This window comes from Saccopteryx bilineata, chromosome 4, assembly GCF_036850765.1.
Source record: "Saccopteryx bilineata isolate mSacBil1 chromosome 4, mSacBil1_pri_phased_curated, whole genome shotgun sequence".
NCBI classification, from domain to species: Eukaryota; Metazoa; Chordata; class Mammalia; order Chiroptera; family Emballonuridae; genus Saccopteryx; species Saccopteryx bilineata.
The window spans coordinates 52276526-52301639 of NC_089493.1; the positions used below are offsets into that span (position 1 = coordinate 52276526).

General features: G+C 37.6%; 1 protein-coding gene and 1 pseudogene across 1 annotated transcript in view; both read right to left on the reverse strand.

Annotated features, from left to right (window-relative positions):
* LOC136335435 (IQ domain-containing protein H-like) overlaps positions 1-25114 on the reverse strand; it is a 119389-nt gene that overhangs the window by 71885 nt on the left and 22390 nt on the right. Inside the window, exon 4 of the mRNA XM_066276682.1 lies at positions 22884-23001. Coding sequence (XP_066132779.1) covers positions 22884-23001 — 118 coding nt within the window. The remainder of the gene's footprint in view (positions 1-22883; positions 23002-25114) is intronic.
* Positions 4099-4860, reverse strand: LOC136334920 (COMM domain-containing protein 2 pseudogene; annotated as a pseudogene).

Here is a 25114-nt window from a genome sequence, read left to right on the forward strand (position 1 = left end):
GCCATGGGAAATGTCCTTAGAATTATTAATCTAATGTTTACTATTTTGGCACCAAAGCGTGTGTTAACCAAAATAATAGGTAGCATGTATGATTTAATTTCCTTTTTGAAAACATATAAAGGAGTCTACATATAAATAATATTAACATATCAAATGGTTTACTGAAAATCACTACCAAATACATTCACAATCCAAATTTGTCTTATAATTTTACAAATTTCATCTATAGAGATGTATAAGAAAATACTTATAAGCATAAGCTTTATTATCAGACCTAGTAATAAGATTTTCCAAGAAAAATAATTATAGATGTGAAAAACAAAAACAAAATTGATTCACTAAGCAAGAAAGCATGTTCTGGAAGATGATAATTTTTTACTAAGTAAAATAAATATGAGAAATAATTTTAGAAAAAAATTTTAAATTGGTCAAGAAAAGACAGCAATTTATCTTGAGTCACTAAATAATCCAAACTTTATATTCTCTCCTTTTGATAGTAATTACAAGCCGATATATCAAATGTGACTCTCATTTAGACTTTGGTTTGTAAGAACAAAAGTTATTATCAGAGCCAATTACTGTTTTACCTACATGGCTGCACAGAGGCAGGGAGCTCAATTTTCATCTCATCAGTGATTTTGTGGTATTTATTTTATTACTATGCCCACAAAGCTGTATAAGAAAGAAATAGCTTATGCTATTAAAACTAGGGTCTGAACATAAGAGGCTAAGGTTTCTTTTAGAAGAAGTTCTGAATTAAAAACACTAGGCAGCGTGTAATGCCAGGTCCCCAGACATGGCCAAACCATAAAATGACATACATCTGAGCAGTAGATCCCACACAGAGTAATCAAAATTGAAATGCTTCACAAACAAAGTTGAAACAAGCTATTTACTAAGTTATAGTGTTATCAGCATAACATTATTCTCAACAGTGTTTACTACAAGTAATGCCTTATAAAGTGTATATTGCTTAATATCATTCCTGCTGGTTAAAGACATCTGCTGTTTAACCTCAAAATCAGAAAAAAAAAAAAAAAAAAAAAAAAAGGAATTCAGTTTCCTTTAACACTGATTTGTTCAACCATTATTATATTTAATGGAAGTACAAAAGACGCCAAGTTCTGGTTCAAGCCGTATGTTCTAGATTTGTTTGTAAAACTGAGTAATAATACCTATGTTCACAGAGTTGTTTGTGAGGTTTAAATGACTAATATATGTTAAGTATCTTGCAAATTATAAAGTACTATTCAGAAGCCAACCTGCAAGGGACTTCTATTCATCAAATAATAATAACTGCAATAGATTGAAACACTTCAAATATATAAAAATCCACAGGTTCTTAATAAAAGTTCCCATTTTCTCCCCAAACTTAATAAAATAAATTCATCTTTAACTTGATAAATAAGAGAATTAAGCATTTATTCTGCTTTTCCTGACAATCTATTTTTAAGGTTCATCAAAGAGTTGATAAGGGGAACTTCTTCATAGAAACCAATAAGGCAGAAGGAAAGATAGAATTATAAAGTCACCACTCTGCAATACCTAATGAAATAATATATTTAGGTAAAACATCAATGATTGCTAATACTAGTAGATGAAATGTGGTAGAGAACTACACTGCTCACAAAAATTAGGGAATATTTTATTGCTTCATATTCATTTTGAAATATTCCCTAATTTTTGTGAGCAGTATAAAGCAGTGGTCCCAACCTTTTTTGGGCCACGGACCGGTTTAATGTCAGAAAATATTTTCACGGACCAGCCTGAGGGTGGAACGGATAAATGCACAAAATAAAATTATGCGACTGGCATAAAAACTGTGGTATTTTTAAATATAATTGTCGAACTTATGAGACAAGCATCAAGAGTGAGTCTTAGACAGGTGTAACAGGGGAATCTGGTCATTTTTAAAAAATAAAACATCGTTCAGACTTAAATATAAATAAAATGGAAATAATGTAAGTTATTTATTCTATCTCTGTGGACTGGTACCAAATGGCCCACGGACCGGTAGTGGTCTGTGGCCCGGGGGTTGGGGACCACTGGTATAAACGACAGATCGAGCTGCTAATATTTAGATGTACTGATCTATCTTAACACCATTAAAAGAAAAAAAAAAAGAATATACTATGAAAGGAAGGACACATCACCGCTATGCAGTATTCCTGCCAAAATGATGTTACTTGAATCTGATGAAGCTTCTAGATAAAACAGGTTTATAAGAAATACTAAGTGAGGGACAGCGTTATAGACAAATGAGATACAACAGCATCATGTGGATCCTGTTTATGTCCTGATTCAAACAACAGTACAGAGATAAACAGGAAAAACTTGGAATTATGTAATATCACTGTTGAATTTATTAGGTGTGATAGTATTTTTAAAGTTGTTATCTGAAGTATTTAAGGGTAAAAATAATATAATGTCTGGGTTTTGCTTTAAAAGACTTTACCAAAAAGGGCAGAGGGAAGAGATGAAATGAGAATGGTTAAATTGTGGTAACTGCTAAAGCTGGTGATGGTTACATGGATTTTATTCTACTTTTGTGTCTATTGAAAAATAAATTTTCTTAATAAAAAAGTCATATTTAAAATTAAAGTATGCATTACTTTATTATCATTTCTACTCTAACATTTTGTGCTCTGTGATATCCCCTTGTACCTCCCTGCTAGGGCCGGAAGGACCACAATCACAGCATCACTTAACTCCAAGCTGCTTTTAAATAGTGCAACTGCCTCGGCTGACAAAACCTTAAGCCTTAACTACTTCTTTTTTTTTTTTTAGTTCCAGTTCCAGTTTTATTAACTTAAAACCATAATTGTTTGATAACCAATTTATGGAAATGAGAAAAACATACATTTGCCTTTTTTTAATGTTGCCTTACACAGTTTTAAAATACAAATTTTTGTATGATCATACTCTGGATGGTCAGGATGCATGAGGACATACATGAGCATTTGTACTACTCAGAGTTAATAAAATGCAGTATAAATCACATAAATGTTCGAGCACTCAACATTGAAGCTAGTTAGCCACAACCACTCAAAGTTAAGCAACATGGCAAGTACTTATCTTCAAATGCAAAGAAAAATGCATGAACTGCCTAAGCAATATAGCACCTTAAAAATATTCATATTTATTTCCAACTATTCTGTGGCTATTAACATCCCAGGTTGCTTTTAAAGGTCAAAAACATTGAACTGTCTGGAAATACTGTGAACAGGAACAGTATTACACTGTGACTTTCATTTTCAAAATTTTGGTCAATACGAAGAAAAATAATAAAGTTAAGCAGTCAAAAGAAATAGTAAAAAAAAAAGGATAGTCATTCATATATACAGAAAAAATGAACAGTAAAGATTCACTTTCGGTTGATTCAATCCTATTTACACATTTAAAGTATAAGATCACCTTCATTTGTCAAGAAAGTGACCATATTTAGCCCCAGGAAAGGAACTTTTCGTTAACTTTTGAACATGATCTCATATCTTGTCATAGAAAAAGAACTTTGATAGACTCTATATGTAGTTATTACCCTTATAGTGTAGTAAGGTACTAAAAAGCTGCAAAATTAATACAAAATTAATACTGATAATCTAGGAGGAAAGGTCAGGCTTTCCTGTCCCGTCCTTCCTTTGGGGAGGGGAGGGAGAAAAATGTAGAATTTTCTGGCTTGCGAGAACAATGAGTCATTTAATTTTAAATCTAAAATAAAGATTAACCAAGAAACTTCTTCTCTTACAATAGGAGAGAGAATTTATATACCACTTTGCATTGATTGTAGTTCTTCCCCCTTCCTGGAATCCTGAGAGTAACATACCTCTAGGCAAAGGAGCAAAGATGAACCCTAAAAGATTTGTAAACATCTTTGATTGTGTTACCTTGAAAGTCTTAATGTTTCTGTGTATCCCCTAAACAAATGTTGTAAGCTTGTGCCATGATGTCATGCTCACCCCACCCGTGTGATCAAGAGTACATAAACAGTCCCTGAAATGTATTTGGGGCACATGATTTGGGTTTGCAATTGCCCCATGTCAGCCATATGCGGACAGCATATTTGATAAATCTCCTCCTTTAATAAAACTCTTAAAAATTCATCTGGACTTGGTGTCTCTATGTAAACCCGTGGAATTGAGGTACGGGTACTTTACAACAACAGGAAGAAAATTAAAGTCGCTGCTGCATGTATTAATGCACACATGACTCAAAAGGAATGAACGGCCCTGCCAGGGCTACTTGACATTGCGCACGACTCTCCTGCAGTGGCGGGTTCCCATCTCCTCCAGGGCCTGCTCCAGCCGCTGAACCAGGTGCAGCAGCGTGGCTGGGTCTGTCTGCAGAACCTCGGTGCCCTGACCTCCGTTCCGATTCAGGTGGAGCTTTTTTTTTAGAGTCACTGCCGGTCTTATCTGCTGCCTGAGGCTTCTGCTTGCAAGCTGTACATCCAGTCGCCACTCAAGGCTGTGATAACTGGGAAGGTCTGGGGCCAGTTCACTCAGAATCGCTCTGATCTCCTTCCTGTTATCCAGGTAAAGCTGAAGCAACAATTTGTTCAATTCTTCAGAGAATCCCAGAATAAGAATGGAGTCTTGGAAATCCAGTTCAGAGATCATGAGCTTTGAGCTTTCAGTGAGGAGGTATGTTAACCCTTCCACGCCATGCTGGACAGTGTCACTACTCTCACTGAGTTTTCTGGCCACGCCGTCGTAGACCTTGCGGTTCGCGCCGCGCTGCAGGAACTCCACTGCGATGCGCCCAAACTCCGCGACCACCGCATGGTCCACTTGCGGCAGGAAGGCCAGGTGCTCCTTATGCTCCTCGGACAGTTCCAGCAGCATCCTTGCGGGGAGGCCAATCTCCTCCCAGCCTTAACTACTTCTATCAGATGTGCCCTTCTTATTTTTTGTGTCCTATAAGACTTTAATGGAGAATAAGAGAAAGGCTGGGGACAGAGCTAAAGTTATTCAGCTCCCATGTCGTGCTAAGCACCATAATAGGTGGACGTTGTCATAATTCACCTCGTTTATTTTAGTCCTTAAAATGACAAGAAGGCCTGGCCTGTGGTGGTGCAGTGGATAAAGTGTCAACCTGGAACGCCGAGGTCACTAGTTCAAAGCCCTAGTCAAGGCACATATGGAAGTTGATGCTTCCTGTTCCTCCTCCCCTTCTCTCTCTCTCTCTCTCTCTCTCTCTCTCTCTCTTTCTCCTCTCTCTCTCAAAAATGAATAAATAAAATCTAAAAAAAATTTTTTTTAAAAGACAGGAAGGAATGTGTGATGTTATCACTACTTTACCAAGAAGAGTAACTGGTTAAGTGACTTCTCAAGGTTGCATGACCAGAGAGTAGGGAGTCAGACTTTGATTTCTGTGACTCCAAAACCTCTTTCTATCAGCACACACTGCCACATTATAAAGAACTGTTAGTTGATTCACTCTTGATTCAAACTGCTGTCTATTGGATCTCTTACTCTCTCTCGTTCCCACAGGAACTGCTTCAGGCCATGCCCTCACTGATTATTGTGTAGACCACTGCAGTGGCCCCTAAGATGGGTCTCCTTGCCTCCAATCGATCCTCTGCATGAACTCCAGAATGATCACTAATTGAATACATCTCTCACTTCTTTATAATCCCCCACTAGTTTCCCTTATGGTGGCATGATCTGACCTGTTCCTAATTCCATGTTGCCATAGTGCTCTCAATAAAATGTACTAGGATAATGGCATAGAGAATACCTTAGATATGGTGGTTAAGGACAGCAGTTTTTAAGGAGATGATAATTAGACTTATGTGAAAAACTGACCTAGTTATGCAGAGATCTGGGAATGACTGAAGAGTGAGCAATTAATGATTAATGAAAGAGGATAATTACAGAAATGAAGGTCTTAATAAGAGGCTGACTTTGACATGGAAAGAGACTTCTTCCATTATGATAAGATAAGAGAGAAGGCATAATAGCTAAATGTAGATATAGAAAATTGATAAATTTGATAATGAGTTTAGGACTAAGTTTTTCTGTATGTTATTGAAAACTGGAAGAATACTGCTTAAATAAGATAAAATTTATTCCTCTCATGTAAACAGCCAGACATAGGCCGTTCAGCATTAGTTTGAAAGTCCATGAAATTGTTAGAAATCGGGTTCCTTCCAGCTTAGTATTCTACTATCCTTAATGTATGGACCTCTTCCTCATGGCCTGAGATGGCTGTTAGAGTTCTAGCCACCAGAGCCTTACTTCAGGGAACTAAAAATTTCTGCCACAATCATGTAATCTAAGCTAGCTAAGAAGAAAAGGAGAATAAGGCCAAAGTAATAAATAATAAAATAATGACAGGCCAATGGATTGGAGATTCTTATAGTATTGAAGACTTGTTGGGAGAACGTACTATGTGAACTGGCAGACTAGGGCATGGGGGTCAGAAACTGCAGTGTGTGAAACAGATTTTAGATAGGATGCACTTACTGGTTACAAAAGCTCAGGCATTAAGCATATCACTCCCCCAGCCTTTCCCAGAACGCTTGTTTTTCAAACAGCTAAGATAGCATTCACCATACTGGTTATAGAATGCCTATCTATAGTCTGTGAGCTGCTACAGCACTAATATTTGCATCTCCAGCACATAGTAGCATTAAAATTAAAATATTTGGGGAAATGAAACAGCATACCAGTGATGAAAGACATTTTTAGGTTTTACTATATTTGTGTTGTTCTTACCATATGCCACAATGACACAACAATCAGCTTTATAGAAGTACTGGGCTAAAGGTGGCAGTCTGTCCAATTTTTATAGCACATGGGCTAATTACTAACCACATGACCTGCCTTTGCTGCAACTAATCTCATGAGTTGGTGGGCAGGGAATGATAGCTGTCCTGCATGCCCACAAGTTAGCATCTCCTGGTAAGTCAGCAAGAAAGGTAGGAGAAATTTGGAATGCCACCTTTGAAATGTTCCTGAAGCATGGAATACCATATTAACAAAATTCAGATAATCTTTGCAATTGTAGCAAGTAGCTTAGGTTTCTGGAAAAGGAGCTATGAGTGAAAAATATGTAGCTAACTAAATCTTCTCAGAGAACAATGTTATTAGAAGATATTGTCCTAAGGGCCTATTTTTTAAAAAATAATTTTATTTAGACAATTAATTTTAATGGGGTGACATTGGTCAACTAGAGCACATAGATTTAGAGAAAACATCTCCAGATCATTTTGACATTCGATTATGTTGTATACCCATCACCCAAAGTCAAATCATTTTCCTTCATCCTTCATTTGATTTTCTTTATGTCCCTCCCCTTCCCCCACCCCTCCCTCTCTTTCCTTCCCCTCCCCTGTAACCACTGCACTCTTATCTATGTCTATGAGTCTCAATTTTGTGTCCCACCTATGTATGGAATCATATAGTTCTTAGTTTTTTCTGATTTACTTATTTCACTCATTATAATGTTATCAAGGTCCATCTATGTTGTCATTAATGATCCTATGTCAACATTTCTTATGGCTGAGTAGTATTCCATAGTGTATATGTGCCACATCTTCTTTATCCAGTCTTCTATTGAAGGGCTTTTTGGTTGTTTCCATGTCTTGGCCACTGTGAACAATGCTGCAATAAACATGGGGCTGCATGTGTCTTTACGTACCAGTGTTTTTGAGTTATGGGGGGTATATACCTGGTAGAGGGATTGCTGGGTCATATGATAATTCTATTCTTAATTTTTTGAGAATACTTTCTTCCATAGTGGTTGTACTACTTTACATTCCCACCAACAGTGGATGAGGGTTCCTTTTTCTCCACAGCCTCTCCAACACTTGTTATTACCTGTCTTGTTGATAATAGCTATTCTAACAGGTGTGAGGTGGTATCTCATTGTAGTTTTGATTTGCATTTCTCTAATAGCTAGTGAAGATGAGCATCTTTTCATATATCTATTGGCCATTTGTATTTCTTCTTGAGAGAAGTGTCTGTTCATGTTCTCTTCCTATTTTTTTATTGGATTGTTTGCTTGTTTGTTGTTGAGTTTTGTGAGTTCTTTATATATTTTAGATATTATCCCCTTATCTGAACTGTTGTTCAAAAATATCATCCCCCATTTAGTTGGCTGTCTGTTTGTTTTGTTGTCAGTTTCTTTTGCTGTGCAATAGCTTCTTAGTCTTATGAAGTCCCATTCATTTATCTTTGCCTTTACTTCCCTTGCCTTTGGAGTCAAATTCATAAAATGTTCTCTATGGCCAAGGTCCATGAGTTTAGTACCTATGTTTTCTTCTATGTATTTTATTGTTTCAGATTTTATATTTAGGTCTTTGATCCATTTAGAATTAATTTTTGTACAAGGAGACAAACCATAGTCGAGTTTCATTCTTTTGCACATAACTTTCCAATTTTCCCAGCACCATTTATTGAAGAAGCTTTCTTTTCTCCATTGTGCGTTTTTGGCTCCTTTATCAAAGATGATTTAACTATACATATGTGGTTTTATTTCTGGGTTCTCTATTCCATTCCATTGGTCTGAGTGTCTATTTTTCTGCCAGTACCATGCCATTTTGATTATCATGGCTCTATAATATAATTTGAAGTCAGGTATTGTAATGCCCCCAGCTTCATTCTTTTTTTCCTTAGGATTACTTTGGCTATTCGGGGGTTTTTATGGTTACATATAAACCTGATGGGGTTTTTTTCCATTTCTTTAAAAAATGACATTGAAATATTGATTGGAATTACATTAAATTTGTATATTGCTTTGGGTAATATGGTCAATTTAACTATATTTATTCTTCCTATCCAAGAATAAGGAATATTTTTCCATTTCATTGTGTCTTTTTTTATTCCCTTTAACAATGCTTTGTACTTTTCATTATATAGGTCTTTTACATTCTTTGTTATGTTTATTCCTAGGTATTTTATTTTTTTGTTGCAACCGTAAAAGGGATTATTTTTTTTAGTTCATTTTCTGAAGTTTCATTGTTGGCATATAAGAAAGCAATTGACTTTCTGTGTGTCAATTTTGTATCCTGCAACCTTACTGTATTGGTTTATTGTTTCCAATAGTCTTTCTGTGGAGTCTTTGGGGTTTTCTATACACAGGATCATATCATCTGCAAAAAGTGAAACATTTACTTCTTCTTTCCAGGTAGAAATGCCTTTTATTTCTTTCTCTTGTCTGACTGCTCTGGCTAGAACTTCTAGCACTATATTGAATAGGAGTGGAGAGAGTGGGCAACCTTGTCTTGTTCCTGATTTTAGAGAAAAAGTTTTCAGTTTTTTGCCATTTAATATGATGTTAGCTGATGGTTTGTCAAAAATAGCCTTTATTATATTGAGATATTTTCCTTCTATACCCATTTTGTTAAGTGTTTTAAACATAAAATGATATTGTATTTTATCGAATGCCTTTTCTGCATCTATTGATAGGATCATATGGTTTTTGTTCTTTGTTTTGTTGATATGGTATATTATATTAATTGTTTTATATATGTTGAACCATCCTTGTGATCCTAGGATGAATCCCACTTGATCATGGTGAATTATTTTTTTAATGTGTTGTTGTATTCAGTTTGCTAGTATTTTGTTTAGGATTTTTGCATCTGTATTCATTAGAGATATTGGTCTACAGTTTTCTTTTTTTGTGTTGTCCTTACCAGGTTTTGGTATGAGGGTTATGTTGGCCTCATAAAATGTGTTTGGAAGTATTACATCTTCTTCAGTTTTTTGGAAGACTTTGAGTAGGATTGGAACCAAATCTTCTTTGAATGTTTGATAGAATTCACTAGTACAGCCATCTGGCCCTGGACTTTTATATTTTGGAAGGTTTTTGATAGTTGTTTCTATTTCCTCCCTGCTTATAAGGGTCTGTTTAGGCTTTTCTACTTCTTCATGATTCAGTGTAGAAAGATTATATTGTTCTAGGAATTTACCCATTTCTTCTAGATTGTTAAATTTGGTGGCATATAGTTTTTCATAGTATTCTGCAATAATCCTTTATATATCTATGACATCTGTGGTGATTTCTCCTCTTTCATTTTGGATTTTGTTTATATGAATCCTTTCTCTTTTTTCCTTAGTGAGTCTTGCCATGAGTTTGTCAATCTAAGGGCCTGTTTTTGATGCCTATTTTTTAATAGAAATAACCCCAAATAATCATCTGTTTCATTAGCTATAGCTTAGTACACTTTAAAGAATAATCTGCTTTAAAGTGTATGTATAAACCAATTGAATGGGAACCAATTATAGTAAAACAGTATTACATATGATAGAGTATCATAATGCATTATCCATAATTCTAATGAGGCTTCATAACTGCCACAATAATGTCACTCAACAAATCAGAGAGAAAAAAGTCACCTTTAGCAGGAGCATTGCATTAAGGAGATTTGTTGGGAAAGTTTAGAGGGAGAGATCTGAAGATAAACTGGGTGCGTCTTATACAGTGGCTGTCGATTTTTTACTTGCATTCCCACTTTTTTGCGCTCATTTTGGCACTTGTTGTAGATTTCTTTACTTGCAATTCCTGCTTTTTCACACCTGTTGTCTTTGAGCTCATTGTTTCGTACTTGTTATCGGTATATTACAGTAGGTTAGGTTTTGCCACATTCTGCCCAGAAATGGCTCAGAAAAGATTTTCGTACAGTGCTGAATTCAAGTTAAAAGTGATTCAGTTTGCAAAAATAAATGTAAATTGTGCTGCACAATGTAAGTTTGGTCCTCATCCAACTGAGAAATCAATCTGAGACTGGCTACAGGAAGAAGAAACCTTACTGAAAACACCATAGCAGAAGAAGGCCATGAGAGGCAAGTCAGCAAAAGGCCTGATTTAGAGAGGGAATTGAATATATGGATTGGAGAGCAAAGGGTAAGTGGAATCCCTGTGTCCACAAAGATGGTTCAGCATGAGGCAAGAAGAATTGCTGATGAAAAAGAAGTTACTGATTTCAAAGGAGGACACAATTGGTGCTTCAGATTTATGAAACAGAATGGACTGAGCATGCGTACATGCACCAGACTTGCCCAAAAGATGCCTGAAATCTATGAGCAGAAGCTTGGATTTCATTGTTTTGTCATTCAATATCAGAAGACACATCAGTTTGAGTTGGGACAGAGTGCAAATATGGATGAAGTCCCCCTTCAATTTGATGTCCCAAGTAATAGAACTGTTGATAAGAAGGGGGTGAAAACTGTAACTATGAAGACAAGTGGACATGAAAAGAGCCATTATACAATTGTTCTAGCTTATTGTTCCAATGGAACCAAGTTGCCTGCTATGCTGATTTTCAAATGCAAAACAATGCCAAAAGAAGGCATTCCTCAAGGAGTGATTGTACACACTCATGACAAGGGTTGGATGGATCAGGATGGGATGAAGATCTAGTTTGAGAAAGTTTGAAGGAAACCAGGTGGACTCTTATGCAAACCTGCCTGTTGGTGCTTGATCAGTCAGGGCACACATAACAAAAAACACAAAGAAGGTTGCTGCAGAGCAAAAAACAAAACTTTCCATCATACCTGGAGACTTGACATCCTAGCTCCAACTACTTGATATCAGCATTAACAAACCCTTCAAAGCTGCCATGAGAGATGAATGGAACCAATGGATGAAGTCTTCTGGGGACAATTTGACACCAGCAGGAAGAGTGAAGAAACCAACTATAGGAGACGTTTGTACCTGGATGGAAAGATTCTAAGATAGTATCAAGATTGAGATCATTGTTAAGTCATTTAAGAAATGTGGCATTTCAAATGCCATAGATGGAACTGAAGATGAGGCAATATATGAAGACAGTGATTTGTCATTGGACACAGATGAGGACAAGCTAATGAATGGGAGCTTTGACAGTGATGAAGAGTTGTATAAATTTTATGATGAATAAAACTTGAGTTCAATAACTTTATGTAATACATTTTTTTCAAATTTCAGGTCTCAAAATTAAGGTGCATCTTATACATGGGAGTGTTTTATACATGGGGAAATAAGGTAACCTACTGTAATATACCAGTAACAAATGTGAAACAATGAGCGCAAAGACAACAAGCATGAAAAAGTAGGAAATGCAAGTAAAAAATCTACAACCAGTGTTTAAGACACACTCAGTTTTTAGACCCCAAATTTTTCATAAAAGGGTGCATCTTATACATAGGGACATATGGTATATGAAAAAGAAATGGTTATTCATATACTATTCTTGGTTTGTTTGAATATTTTCATAATAAAAGCTTTTTAAAAATCCATAAAAAAGAAAAAAATATGAAGCTTACATTCTAATGAGAAGACAGACTCATTGCAGGCCTTCCCTGCTCCCCACTCTATTCTGTAAAATCCAACTGCAGGCTCATCAGTAAAATTTTCCACCCTAAGGCTAAGTGACATATATTATGATTTTCACAGTGGAAATCTATGGAGCAGCCTTTACTTGCCCTTTTGTCTTCTTTGATCTCTTGACATATGGTTCCTCATGTCAAAAATCCTCAAAATTTTGTTTCGATCAAATTTTGAGAATCACTTTCTCAATTACATTCTAATTCACAAAATTCAAGGTGTTGTACATACTGCATCATATTAAATCACATATTTTATGTTTGCTTGATTGATAAAATACCATTTTATGAAATTAATATAAAGAATAACTCTCAAGCAGTGAGATGGCTTTATTTTCCCTGCTCCATAAGCATACTAACTATATCATTCTTCTAAGTTGGTCATTTGATCTAAACAGTTTAGAAATTTTTATTTTCAAATTGCCTTCAGACTTAACTTGCCAGACATAACAAGGACCCAAATACTCTCTTAGCCTATAAGCTTTTTCTCCTCTCTTTTTTCTTCCTCTTTATCTTTGGTTGTTTTTATTTTAACCACTTTCCTTGACTAATTATGAATATGTAAGGCCAGTAGTCACAGCCATTGCTGCCATGCATATGCAGGTTCAGGTTCTCATTGAATTTGGACAGATGGTAAAGAAACAGCAGAGCCAAAAACTGGTGGGCCATAGCTTTATTCTAGCCTCGCAACCAGCTGGCGAGTAAACACAAACACACACAGGACTCCAAAACCCACTCACACATTCTTCAGTTCCACAACCAGGAGAATCTTTCCCAGTTTTTCCTAGAATAAAGCCCCCCCCCCACCAGCCTCAGTCATCTCTGGTTCCCCATCTGCCAACATGGCTTCTTACTCTCTGCACAAACTGGCTTCTCCTTCAGCTCCCTGCCATCTTGGCTGCTTCTTCTCCTCAGCACACTTTTGCCTTTCTTCTTAAAACTTTTTGGCACAAAACCTTGCCTCCAGTAAACATTAGCATAACAAAGCCTCTTCCCAAGCAGGAAGGTAATTAGCAGTTTCACAGATCACATATCTGAGCAGCAGCCATTTTTAACAATAAAAGCAAAATCAAATAACACAAATTTTATAAACTTATTTTCCCAACAGAGTACATGTGCCCAAGGTATTCTGAAGAGGATGTGGGCTACTGTTGAGAGGGAACTAAAATATACTATATTAAAAAAAACCCTAAATATTGTGGCTTTTTGAAATATAAAAATAATTAATAAATAATTCTTAATTTTGATGCTTAATTACAATTGAGCAACTCCTAATTGTTTATTATTTAAGTTTTTTTTTTTGTGTAAAATAGAATTCTAAAAACAGTTATCACTTTGGAGAAAGAGAGCTTAAAGAAGCAACTGCGGGACCTGAAGATGGCAGCGGAGAAGGCAGATGCACAGACTCCCAACTCACACCACCGAACTGGATTAAAAACTAATTTATGAACAATCAACATGAAAAACCAAATCTGGACTACAAGAACAGCTCTCAAAAACCAAGGAGCAAAGAAGAAGCCACAACAAACCTGGTAGAGAGCGCCTGAATCTCCCCTGCTTATAGGAACAGGGGCGGGGGGTGAGACTGGGCTCTCACTCCAAGGAAAAGAGCAGCGAATACTGCTCACAGCCACTTGCCTGGTGACCAGGGAACAAGGTGTGTTGAAAGGGCCCACTTGTCTTCCAAAAAGAAAGGAGAGAGAGAGAGACAGATGGTGAGGGGGAGAGGAATGCAGGTGATGACCTGAAGCTGACTCATTCAGTGCTGGAGGTGGCCATAACTGGGGGAGGGGCTGATCCTTCCACAAAGCAAAATACAAAAGTACTTCCAGGTCACAGAGATACAGACATCTCTCCAGCTCCAATCAGCACAACAAGACACAGCTGAAAACAAGTGGGAAGGAGGGGCAGTAACTCAGATCTCATGGAGATCTGAGATACACCTCCCCCTACTGAAGCTGAGAAAGCAACCCACCCCCAGAGAGATCAACTGGCAGAAGAGGACTTCAAAGCCTCAGGTCACACCCACTGCATTCCTGGATACAGTTTCAAATAAGCCCCCTGATGAGATCAGCAAACAAGACAATCACCTGTTAAGAAAACAAACAAACCAAGACTTCAAAGCGGCCCAAATCCGAAAGTGGATTACAAATAATAGCTGATGCCAACCCAAGAAATAACACAATTGAAAACTGGAGACAGACAACACCAAGCCTAGACTCAACCAGCTCTACAAACAAAACATCCAAATACACAGATACAATGAGAAGACAGAGAAGTGCAATCCAAATGAAACCACAAGAGAAACCTCCAGAAAATGATCTGAGTGATATGGAAATAACCAAACTTCCAGGTGCGGAGTTCAAAATAATGGTTGTAAGGATGTTTAGGGATCTTAGAAGAACAATGGATGGTCATTACGAACACCTAAATAAAGAAATAGCAAGTATAAAAAAGGATATTGAAATATTAAAAAAGAATCAGTCAGAAATGACAAATACAATATCAGAAATGAAGACCACAATGGAAGGAATTAAAAACAGGATTGGATAGAGCTGAGGATCGAATCAGCGAGTTGGAGAACAACTGGAATGAAGGCATGAAAGCAGAGAAGAAAAAAGAAAAGAGACTCAAAAAATCTGAGGAAACTCTTAGAGAGCTCTGTGACAACATGAAGAGACATAAGATCTGCATTATAGGGGTTCCTGAAGAAGAAAAGAAAGAACAAGGATAGAGACTTTGTTTACTCATATCATAGCTGAAAACTTCCCTAAATTAATGCAGGAGAAACTCTAACAAGTTCAAGAAACACAGAGAACTCCATTAAAAAGAAGCCCAAAGAAACCTACACCAAGACACATCATAATTAAAATACCAAAGCTAAGTGATAAAGAGAAAATATTAAAAGCTGCTAGAGAAAAAAAGACTATCACCTACAAAGGAGCCAACATAAGGATGACATCAGACTTCTCAACAGAAACACTTGAGGCCAGAAGAGAATGGCAAGAAATATTCAAAGTAATGCAGAACAAGAACCTACAACCAAGACTACTTTATCCAGCAAGGCTATCATGTAAAGTTGAAGGAGAAATAAGAAGTTTCCCAGACAAAAAAAAAAAACCTCAAGGAATTCATTACAACCAAACCAATGCTGCAGGAAATGTTAAGGGGCATGGTGTAAACAGATCAGAGTGGGAAAAGAATATAGCAAAAGAGGAATACAACTTTAAAGAATAAAATGGCAATAAACAACTACATATCAATAATAACCTTAAATGTAAATGGATTAAATTATCCAATCAAAAGACATAGGGTAGCTGCATGGATAAGAAAACAGGACCTGTACATATGCTGTCTACAAGAGACACACCTTAAAACAAAAAATGTACATAGGCTGAAGGTAAAAGGATGGAAAAAAATATTTCACACAAATGGAAATGAAAAAAAAGCTGGGGCAGCAATACTTATATCAGACAAAATGGACTTTAAAACAAAGGATATAGTAAGAGATAAAGGCCACTACATAATGATAAAGGGAGCAATCCAACAGGAAGATGTAACTATTATAAATAGCAACACACCTAATATAGGAGCATCTAAATACATAAAGCAGACTTTGATGGATATAAAGAGCGATATCAACAGCAATACTATAATAGTAGGGGATTTTAATAACCCACTAACATCACTAGATAGATCCTCAAGAAAGAAAATTAACAAAGAAACAGCAGACTTAAAGGACACACTAGATCAACTCGATTTAATAGATATCTTCAGAACCTTTCACACTAAAGCAGCAGAATATACATTCTTTTCAAGTGCTCATAGTACATTCTCTAGGATAGACCACATGTTAGGGCACAAAAGTGGTCTCAACAAATTTAAGAAGATTGAAATCGTATCAAGCACTTTCTCTGATCACAATGGCATAAAACTAGAAATCAACCACAACAAAAAAGCTCAAAAATTCTCAAACACATGGAAACTAAGTAGCAGGTTGTTAAATAACAAATGGATTAAGAATGAGATCAAAGAAGAAATAAAAAAATTTCTAGAAACGAATGATAATGAGCATACAACAACTCAAAATTTTGGGGACACAGGGAAAGCAGTACTGAGAGGGAAGTTCATAGCACTACAGGCACACTTTAAGAAGCTAGAAAAAGCTCAAATAAACAACTTAACCCTGCATCTAAAAGAACTAGAAAAAGAACAGCAAATAAAGCCCAAATGTAGTGGAAGGAAGGAAATAATAAAGATCAGAGCAGAAATAAATGACATAGAGACTAAAGAAACAATACAGAGGATCAATAAAACTAGGAGCTGGCTCTTTGAAACGGTAAACAAGATTGATGAACCTTTAACTAGACTCATCAAGAAAAAGAGAGAGAGGACTCAAATAAATAAAATTAGAAATGAGAGGGAAGAAATAACAACTGACACAACAGAAATACAAAATATTGTAAGAAAATATTATGAAGAACTGTATGCCAAAACACTAGACAACCTAGATGAAATGGACAAATTCGTTGAAACATACAATCTTCCAAAAATCAATCTGGAAGAATCAGAAAACCTAAACAGACCGATTACACCAAATGAGATCAAACAGTTATAAAAAACTCCCAACAAAGAAAAGTCCTGGGTCAGATGGCTTCACAAGTGAATTTTACCAAATATTCAAAGAAGAACTAACTCCTATCCTTCTCAAGCTATTTCAAAAAATTCAAGAGGGGCCCTGGCCGGTTGGCTCAGCGGTAGAGCATCGGCCTGGCGTGTTGGGGACCCGGGTTCGACTCCCAGCCAGGGCACATAGGAGAAGCGCCCATTTGCTTCTCCACCCTCCCTTCCTCTCTGTCTCTCTCTTCCCCTCCCGCAGCCAAGGCTCCATTAGAGCAAAGATGGCCCGGGCGCTGGGGATGACTTCTTGGCCTCTGCCCCAGGTGCTAGAGTGGCTCTGGTCACAGCAGCGTGACACCCCAGAGGGGCAGAACATCGCCCCCTGGTGGGCAGAGCGTCGCCCCTGGTGGGCGTGCCGGGTGGATCCTGGTCGGGCGCATGCGGGAGTCTGTCTGACTGTCTCTTCCCATTTCCAGCTTCAGAGAAATAAAAAAAAAAAAAATTCAAGAGGAAGGAAGACTTCCAAGCTCCTTTTATGAGGCAAGCATAATTCTGATTCCAAAACCAGGCAAAGACAACACAAGAAAGAAAATTATAGGCCAATATCCCTGATGAATATAGATGCTAAAATCCTCAACAAAATATTAGCAAACTGAATCCAACAATATATGGAAAAATCATACACCATGATCAAGTGAGATTTATTCTGGGGAGGCAAGGCTGGTACAATATTCGCAAATCAATCAATGTTATTCATCACATAAACAAAAGGAAGGAGAAAAACCACATGATAATTTCAATAGATGCAGAAAAAGCATTTGATAAAATCCAGCACCGTTCATGATCAAAACTCTCAACAAAGTGGGAATACAGGGAACATACCTCAACATGATAAAAGCCATCTATGACAAACACACAGCCAACATCATACTCATTGGGCAAAAATTTAAAAAATCTCCTTAAGATCAGGAACAAGGCAGAGGTGCCCCCTTTCACCACTCTTATTCAACATAGTCCTGGAAGTCCTAGCCACAGCAATCAGACAAGAAGAAGAAATAAAAGGCATTCAAGTTGGAAAATAAGAAGTAAAGCTATCATTATTTGCAGATGATATGATATTGTATATAGAAAACCCTAAAGTCTCAGTCAAAAACAACTGGACCTAATAAATGAATTCAGCAAAGTGGCAGGATATAAAATTAATACTCAGAAATCAAAGGCATTTTTATGTGCGAACAATGAATAGTCAGAAAGAGAAATTAAGGAAACAATCCCCTTCACTAATGCAACCAAAAAAATAAAGTACCTAGGAGTAAATTTAACCAAGGAGACTAAAGACTTGTACTCGGAAAATTATAAAACATTGATAAAAGAAATCAAGGAAAATACAAAAAAGTGGAAGCATATACCGTGCTCATGGTTAGGAAGAATAAACATCATTAAAATGTCTATATTACCTGAAGCAATTTATAAATTCAATGCAATACCGATTAAAATACCAATGACATACTTTAAAGATATAGATCACATATTCCAAAAATTTATATGGAACCAAAAGAGAACACGAATAGCCTCAGCAATCTTAAAAAAGAAGAATAAAGCGGGAGGTATCACACTTCCTAATATCAAGCTATACTACAAGGCCATTGTACTCAAAACAGCCTGGTACTGGCATAAGAACAGGCACATAGATCAATGGAACAGAACGGAGAACCCAGAAATAAACCCACAGCTCTATGGACAACTGATATTTGACAAAGGACATAAGGGCATACAATGTAGTAAAGACAGCCTCTTCCACAAATGGTGTTGGGAAAATTGGACAGCAATCTGCAAAAAAATGAAACTAGACCACCAACTTACACCATTCACAAAAATAAACTCAAAATGTATAAAAGACTTAAATGTAAGGTGTGAAACCATAAGCATCTTAGAAGAAAACATAGGCAGTAAGCTCTCCGACATCTCTCACAGCGATATATTTGCTGATTTATCTCCACGGGCAAGGGAAATAAAAGACAGGATAAACAAATGGGACTATATCAAACTAAAAAGCTTTTGCACAGCCAAAGACAATAAGAACAGAATAAAAAGACAAACTACACAATGGGAGAACATATTTGACAGTACATCTGGTAAGGGGTTAATAACCAAAATTTATAAAGAACTTGTAAATGTCAACACCAGAAAGACAAACAGTCCAATCAAAAAATGGGCAAAAGAAATGAATAGACACTTCTCCAAAGAGGACATACAGATGGCCAATAGGCATATGAAAAAATGCTCAACATCACTAATCATTAGAGAAATGCAAATTAAAACCACAATGAGGCCCTGGCCGGTTGGCTCAGTGGTAGAGCATCGGCCTGGCGTGTGGGAGTCCCGGGTTCGATTCCCGCCAAGGCACACAGGAGAAGCACCCATCTGCTTCTCCACCCCTCCCCCTCTCCTTCCTCTCTGTCTCTCTCTTCCCCTCCCGCAGCCAAGGCTCCACTGGAGCAAAAATTGGCCTGGATGCTGGGGACGGCTCTGTGGCCTCTGCCTCAGGCACTAGAATGGCTCTGGTTGCAACAGAGCAACGCCCCAGATGGGCAGAGCATCGCCCCCTGGTGGGCATGCCAGGTGGATCCTGGTCGGGCGCATGCGGGAGCCTGTCTGACTGCCTCCCCATTTCTAACTTCAGAAAAATACAAAAAAAACAAAAGAAAAAACCCCAAAACAACAACAACAACAAAAAAAAAACCACAATGAGATAATCATCTCACACTGGTCAGAATGGCGCTCATCAACAAAACAACACAGAATAAGTGCTGGCGAGGATGTGGAGAAAAGGGAACCCTCCTACACTGCTGGTGGGAATGCAGACTGGTGCAGCCTCTGTGGAAAACAGTATGGAGATTCCTCAAAAAATTGAAAATCGAACTGCCTTTTGACCCAGCCATCCCACTTTTAGGAATATACCCCAAGAACACCATAGAACGGTTCCAGAAGGAGAAATGCACCCTCATGTTTATAGCAGTATTGTTCACAATAGCGAAGATCTGGAAACAGCCCAAGTGTCCGTCAGAGGACGAGTGGATTAAAAAGCTTTGGTACATATATACTATGGAATGCTACTCAGCCATAAGAAATGATGACATCGGATCATTTACAATAACATGGATGGACCTTGATAACATTATACAGAGTGAAATAAGTAAATCAGAAAAAACTAAGAACTATATGAACCCATACATAGATGGGACATAAAAATGAGACTCAGAGACATGGACAAGAATGGGGTAACAGGGGTTGGGGTGTAGGGGGGGATGGGGCATGAAAGGAGAGGGAGGGGGTAGGGTTAGGGGAGGGGCACAAAGAAAACCAGATAGAAGGTGACAGAAGACAATTTGACTTTGGGTGAGGGGTATGCAGCATAATCAAAGGTCAAAATAATCTGGAGATGTTTTCTCAGAACATATGTACCCTGATTTATCAATGTCACTGCATTAAAATTAATAAAAATAAGATTAAACAAAAAAGAAGCAACTGCGGTTTACCTAGTTTAAAAGGTTGGCTGTGGGTAATTAAAGGGATAATATCCCTGTTGGATTTCACAACTACTTACTAATACAAGCTTTTGAGTTGGTGTGGTAGGCTTGCTGGAACCACTTAGAAAACAGCACTGTTTGTCATTGACTTTACAATGCAAAATTAGGGCTAGCTTTTGTGTCAGCCATTATGAATTTTTAAGTAGATGTCACTGATATCAGAAATAAAACAACAATAGGGATTCAGGCCTTGGAGGTAAAATCAGGATGGGAAACAGTCCTTGCCACTTTACAAATGAAGCTTGCCCATAATAACAGCATTTCAAAGAACCAGGAGTTACATTCAACACATAAGATTCCTTATTTTTATAATCATTTGCCAGGATTCAAAATGCTTTGGAGAAAGTAAATTTCTGGCCATAGTTCCCCCCACCCCAGAATAATAAAGCAATTATACATTTGAAAACAGCCCTAAATTCAGATATTTAATTTTATTGTCTTTATAAACCAGAGATCTCAAATATTCCAAGTGTGGCCCTCCTGATATTCTTGGCAAAATAATAAAAATTTAACTGAAGCAGATACTTAATAGTAAGGAAGATGAGAAGTTTAAGCTTTCTTTATCACTTCTCTTTCCTTTTTGTCAAGGCCTTGATTATTATCTGATATTTTCTTACTGCTGGGCTGTCTCCCTCAACTAGCATATAAACTCTTGTGATGATGAAAGCAGGGAGCTGGTCCGAGTTGCTCCTCCCCATGTGCCTCTAGCAGTCCTTGGCACAGGGTAGCTGAACAAACCCATTGTAATAAATACAATGACAAAGGTGGGAGCGGGCTGCTTTGGGAGCACAGAGAAGCCTGGACTAATATTTTACGGGGGGATAAATATACCCTTAGAAGTCACTGTGGTGGTTTTCATTTATTTATTCAACAAACATTTATTGAGAGTCCCCTGAAATTATAGAGCAATGATCAAGCTGACATGGATCCTGTCTTCCTTATAATCTAGTGGTAGTGGAAAGACAGACGTTAAAAAAAAAAAAAAAAAAGGAACCATACAGTTCAATATCTAATTACAAATTGTGGCAGGTGTGATGAAGGAAAAGTATAGGCTAATATCAACAGTTGTAAAAGGGTAGCATGTGTTGGCTGTACAACTCTGAATCTACTCAAAGCCACTGAATCAAACACTTTTTAAAAGGGTGAATTTTATGGTATATAAATTATATCTCAATAAAGCTATTTTTTTTTTTTTGTATTTTTCTGAAGCTGGAAACGGGGAGAGACAGTCAGACAGACTCCCGCGTGCGCCCGACTGGGATCCACCCAGCACGCCCACCAGGGGCGATGCTCTGCCCACCAGGGGGCGATGCTCTGCCCCTCCGGGGCGTCGCTCTGTCGCGACCAGAGCCACTCTAGCGCCTGGGGCAGGGGCCAAGGAGCCATCCCCAGCGCCCAGGCCATCTTTGCTCCAATAGAGCCTTGGCTGCGAGAGGGGAAGAGAGAGACAGAGAGGAAGGAGGGGGAGGTGGAGAAGCAAATGGGCGCTTCTCCTATGTGCCCTGGCTGGGAATCGAACCCCGGTCCCCCGCACGCCAGGCCGACGCTCTACCGCTGAGCCAACTGGCTAGGGCCTCAATAAAGCTATTTTAAAAAGGGCACCTCAGTGGGTAAGAGCACAGCTCTGGGTCTATATGTTCCTGTGTACACAGGGCTGGCTCTGACAGGTATGAGCTGTGTTGTCTTGGCCAATGTCTTTAACATTCTGTACCTTGATTTCTTCAATAAAATAAAGATGATAATAATAACACCCCTTCTAGGGTTGTTCTGAAGGTTAAACAAGTTAGTATTCCCAAAGCACTGACAACAGGACCTGGTACTCAAAAGAGGTGAACTATTACTACTTTTGAGGAGCCATGGAAGGAACAGGAGTCAAACTGAAAGAGCACTCCAAGGAAAAAAAATCAAAAACCTCTTGAACTCTATTCCTTGCCACCTGGAAATGTTCTTTCTAAGGTTCTGTTTCAAAATTTGAAGACATTCTGTTTTGATTTATTTTGCTTTCTGAGGAAAGCTCTTGTCAGAGAATTTGACCACGCCACAAACATACCTGAACAAACAATGACATATTTTCTCATTTAGATACAAAGAGTAAATTTCCTACCTTTACTCTTAAATGTTTTTCTAACAGCTTTATTGAGATATAATTCATATACCTTCAATTCTCCCTTTTGAACAGTATGAGTCAATGGTGTTTTACATACTCACCGAGTTGTGCAGCCATTGCCTCTATCTAGTTCCAGAACATTTTTATCATCCTCAAACAAACTTGATACTCATTGGAGTCATTCCCTATTGTCCCTTCCTCTCAGCCTCTAGCAACCACTGATTTACACTTTGTTTCTATGGGTTTCTTTATTCCTACCTTTATTCTTGGAAAGGCATGTGGAAATGTACTGAGCTGCCTTTGGGGTTGCCAAAGTTGACCCTCAGATTCCAAAGGGAAAATAAATGATTTCTGATCAATTACAGATGGAAGCAACCTAAGGGAAAAAATTTTAAAATCAAATTTTCAATCTTAAAAGTTTCATAAATTATAATTTAAAAACAATGCATCCTAGTTAAATTAGACTTTATAGGAAATAGTCTGTTGATAATTACAATAAATTAGACCAGGGGTCCCCAAACTACGGCCCGCAGGCCGCATGCGGCCCCCTGAGGCCATTTATTCTACCCCCACCGCACTTCCAGAAGGAGCACTTCTTTCATTGGTGGTCAGTGAGAGGAGCATAGTTCCCATTGAAAAACTCGTCAGTTTGTTGATTTAAATTTACTTGTTCTTTATTTTAAATATTGTATTTGTTCCTGTTTTGTTTTTTTTACTTTAAAATAAGATATGTGCAGTGTGCATAGGAATTTGTTCATAGTTTTTTTTATAGTCCGGCCCTCCAACAGTCTGAGGGACAGTGAACTGGCCCCCTGTGTAAAAAGTTTGGGGACCCCTGAATTAGACCAATCTTTAGCATTTTTACCACTATAAAATAGCAGTTGTTTATTGGGCATATGAACTTCTGATAAAGACCATTATAGCATGAATAGATAGTTCTATCTCTGGCTGAATTTGTATGACACAAAATTGACAGAATTGCTGCACTATAAAATAGTTCTTGGTGAAAAAAAATATAGTACGTGCCCTGGTCAGGCAGCTCAGTTGGTTAAGAGTGTCATCCAGATACACCAAGTTTTGTGGGTTTGATCCCTGATCAGGGCACATACAAGAATCAACCAATGAATACATGGATAAGTGGTACAACAAATCAATATTTTTCTCTCCCTTTTCTTCCCCCTCTCTCCCTTCCTCTTTCTATAAAATCAATCAATAAAATAAATTTAAAAATATAATATGTTGTACTTTGTTTAATAAAATCAAGTCACAGGGTAGCACTGTTAAATATATTTAAAATGCTGGTCCCCCAAAGCAGTTTATACATTCTTTATACCTCTACTATTATATATAATTGCAAAGATGTAATGATCAAAGGTGGTTAAAGATTCTCCTTATTAAGCAGTAGGCAGTTCCATGGAAGAGCAATGTAAAACAATATAAAGTTATAAGAATGAGTATTATTTATCCCTTAAAGAGTTTAATTTGAAAGCAGTTCTTTAAAATGGTTAACATAGTTAAGATCAATAGAACTCGACCACCAATGACTCAATCTTTTGATTCTACTGTGATATCTACTTTTGTAAAATCAGCATTAGAAGGCATTTTATAGACTTCTGGTTTCACCCCAATATATAAAGAGCTTGGATGTTGTCACTCCCAACCTTACAATAAGAAACAAAAGTGAACAAACCTAAAAACAACTCTTCTTGGATCCATCAGAGAATTTAGATCACAAGGAGAACTGCTGCCCTGAACACTGGAGAGAGAGGCGGGTTAAAACCAACAGTCGAAGCTTGCCGCTGCAGCCTGTACTGGCAAGAGCACTTAAATTCCAATTGATGACTCAGGCTTTGTGAATTAGCTTGAGTTAAAAACTGCAGGGGGTCAAGTCTTGGGGTGGGGGGGGGACACACTTTCATGAGTTTTACCTCCAGGAGCCCCACCATGTTCTCATGGTGAAAATCAGAAAAATCTCCGCCTGTTACCAGCAGGAAGAAGGGAAAAGAAATCATTTCAGAATATTTCCAGAGAGTTCTGTTTTTTGTTCTGTTCTCTGTAATGAAGTCAAGAAAGGCAGTTAGCTAATCCAGCCCCCTCTGGTCTTCCTGTCTCACCTAAAGGGTAAAATGCTGAGAAAACTTGTGAGGGTATAATCCAGGAACATAGACCCATGAAAAGACAGAGGCCTAATCATAGTATTATCAAGTGCTTCCTCCAACACACACCGTATCTATACAGCCTCTGTATTATAGAGGACTACAGATGAAAAACTACAAGGCTCAGATTCTATTTAGAAAGGAATCTCTAGGGAAATCCAAAGGCAACAGGAAAGACAAAACAGACAGTGGAGGAGATGGAAGACTCAGACACCTACAGTTTACAGCAGACAGGAAACACAGCATAACTGACCAGACGAAGGCCTACTTACCTCAGTTCCTATTACCAATACACCAACAAAAAATGACCAGGCATGCTAAAAGGCAAGAAAA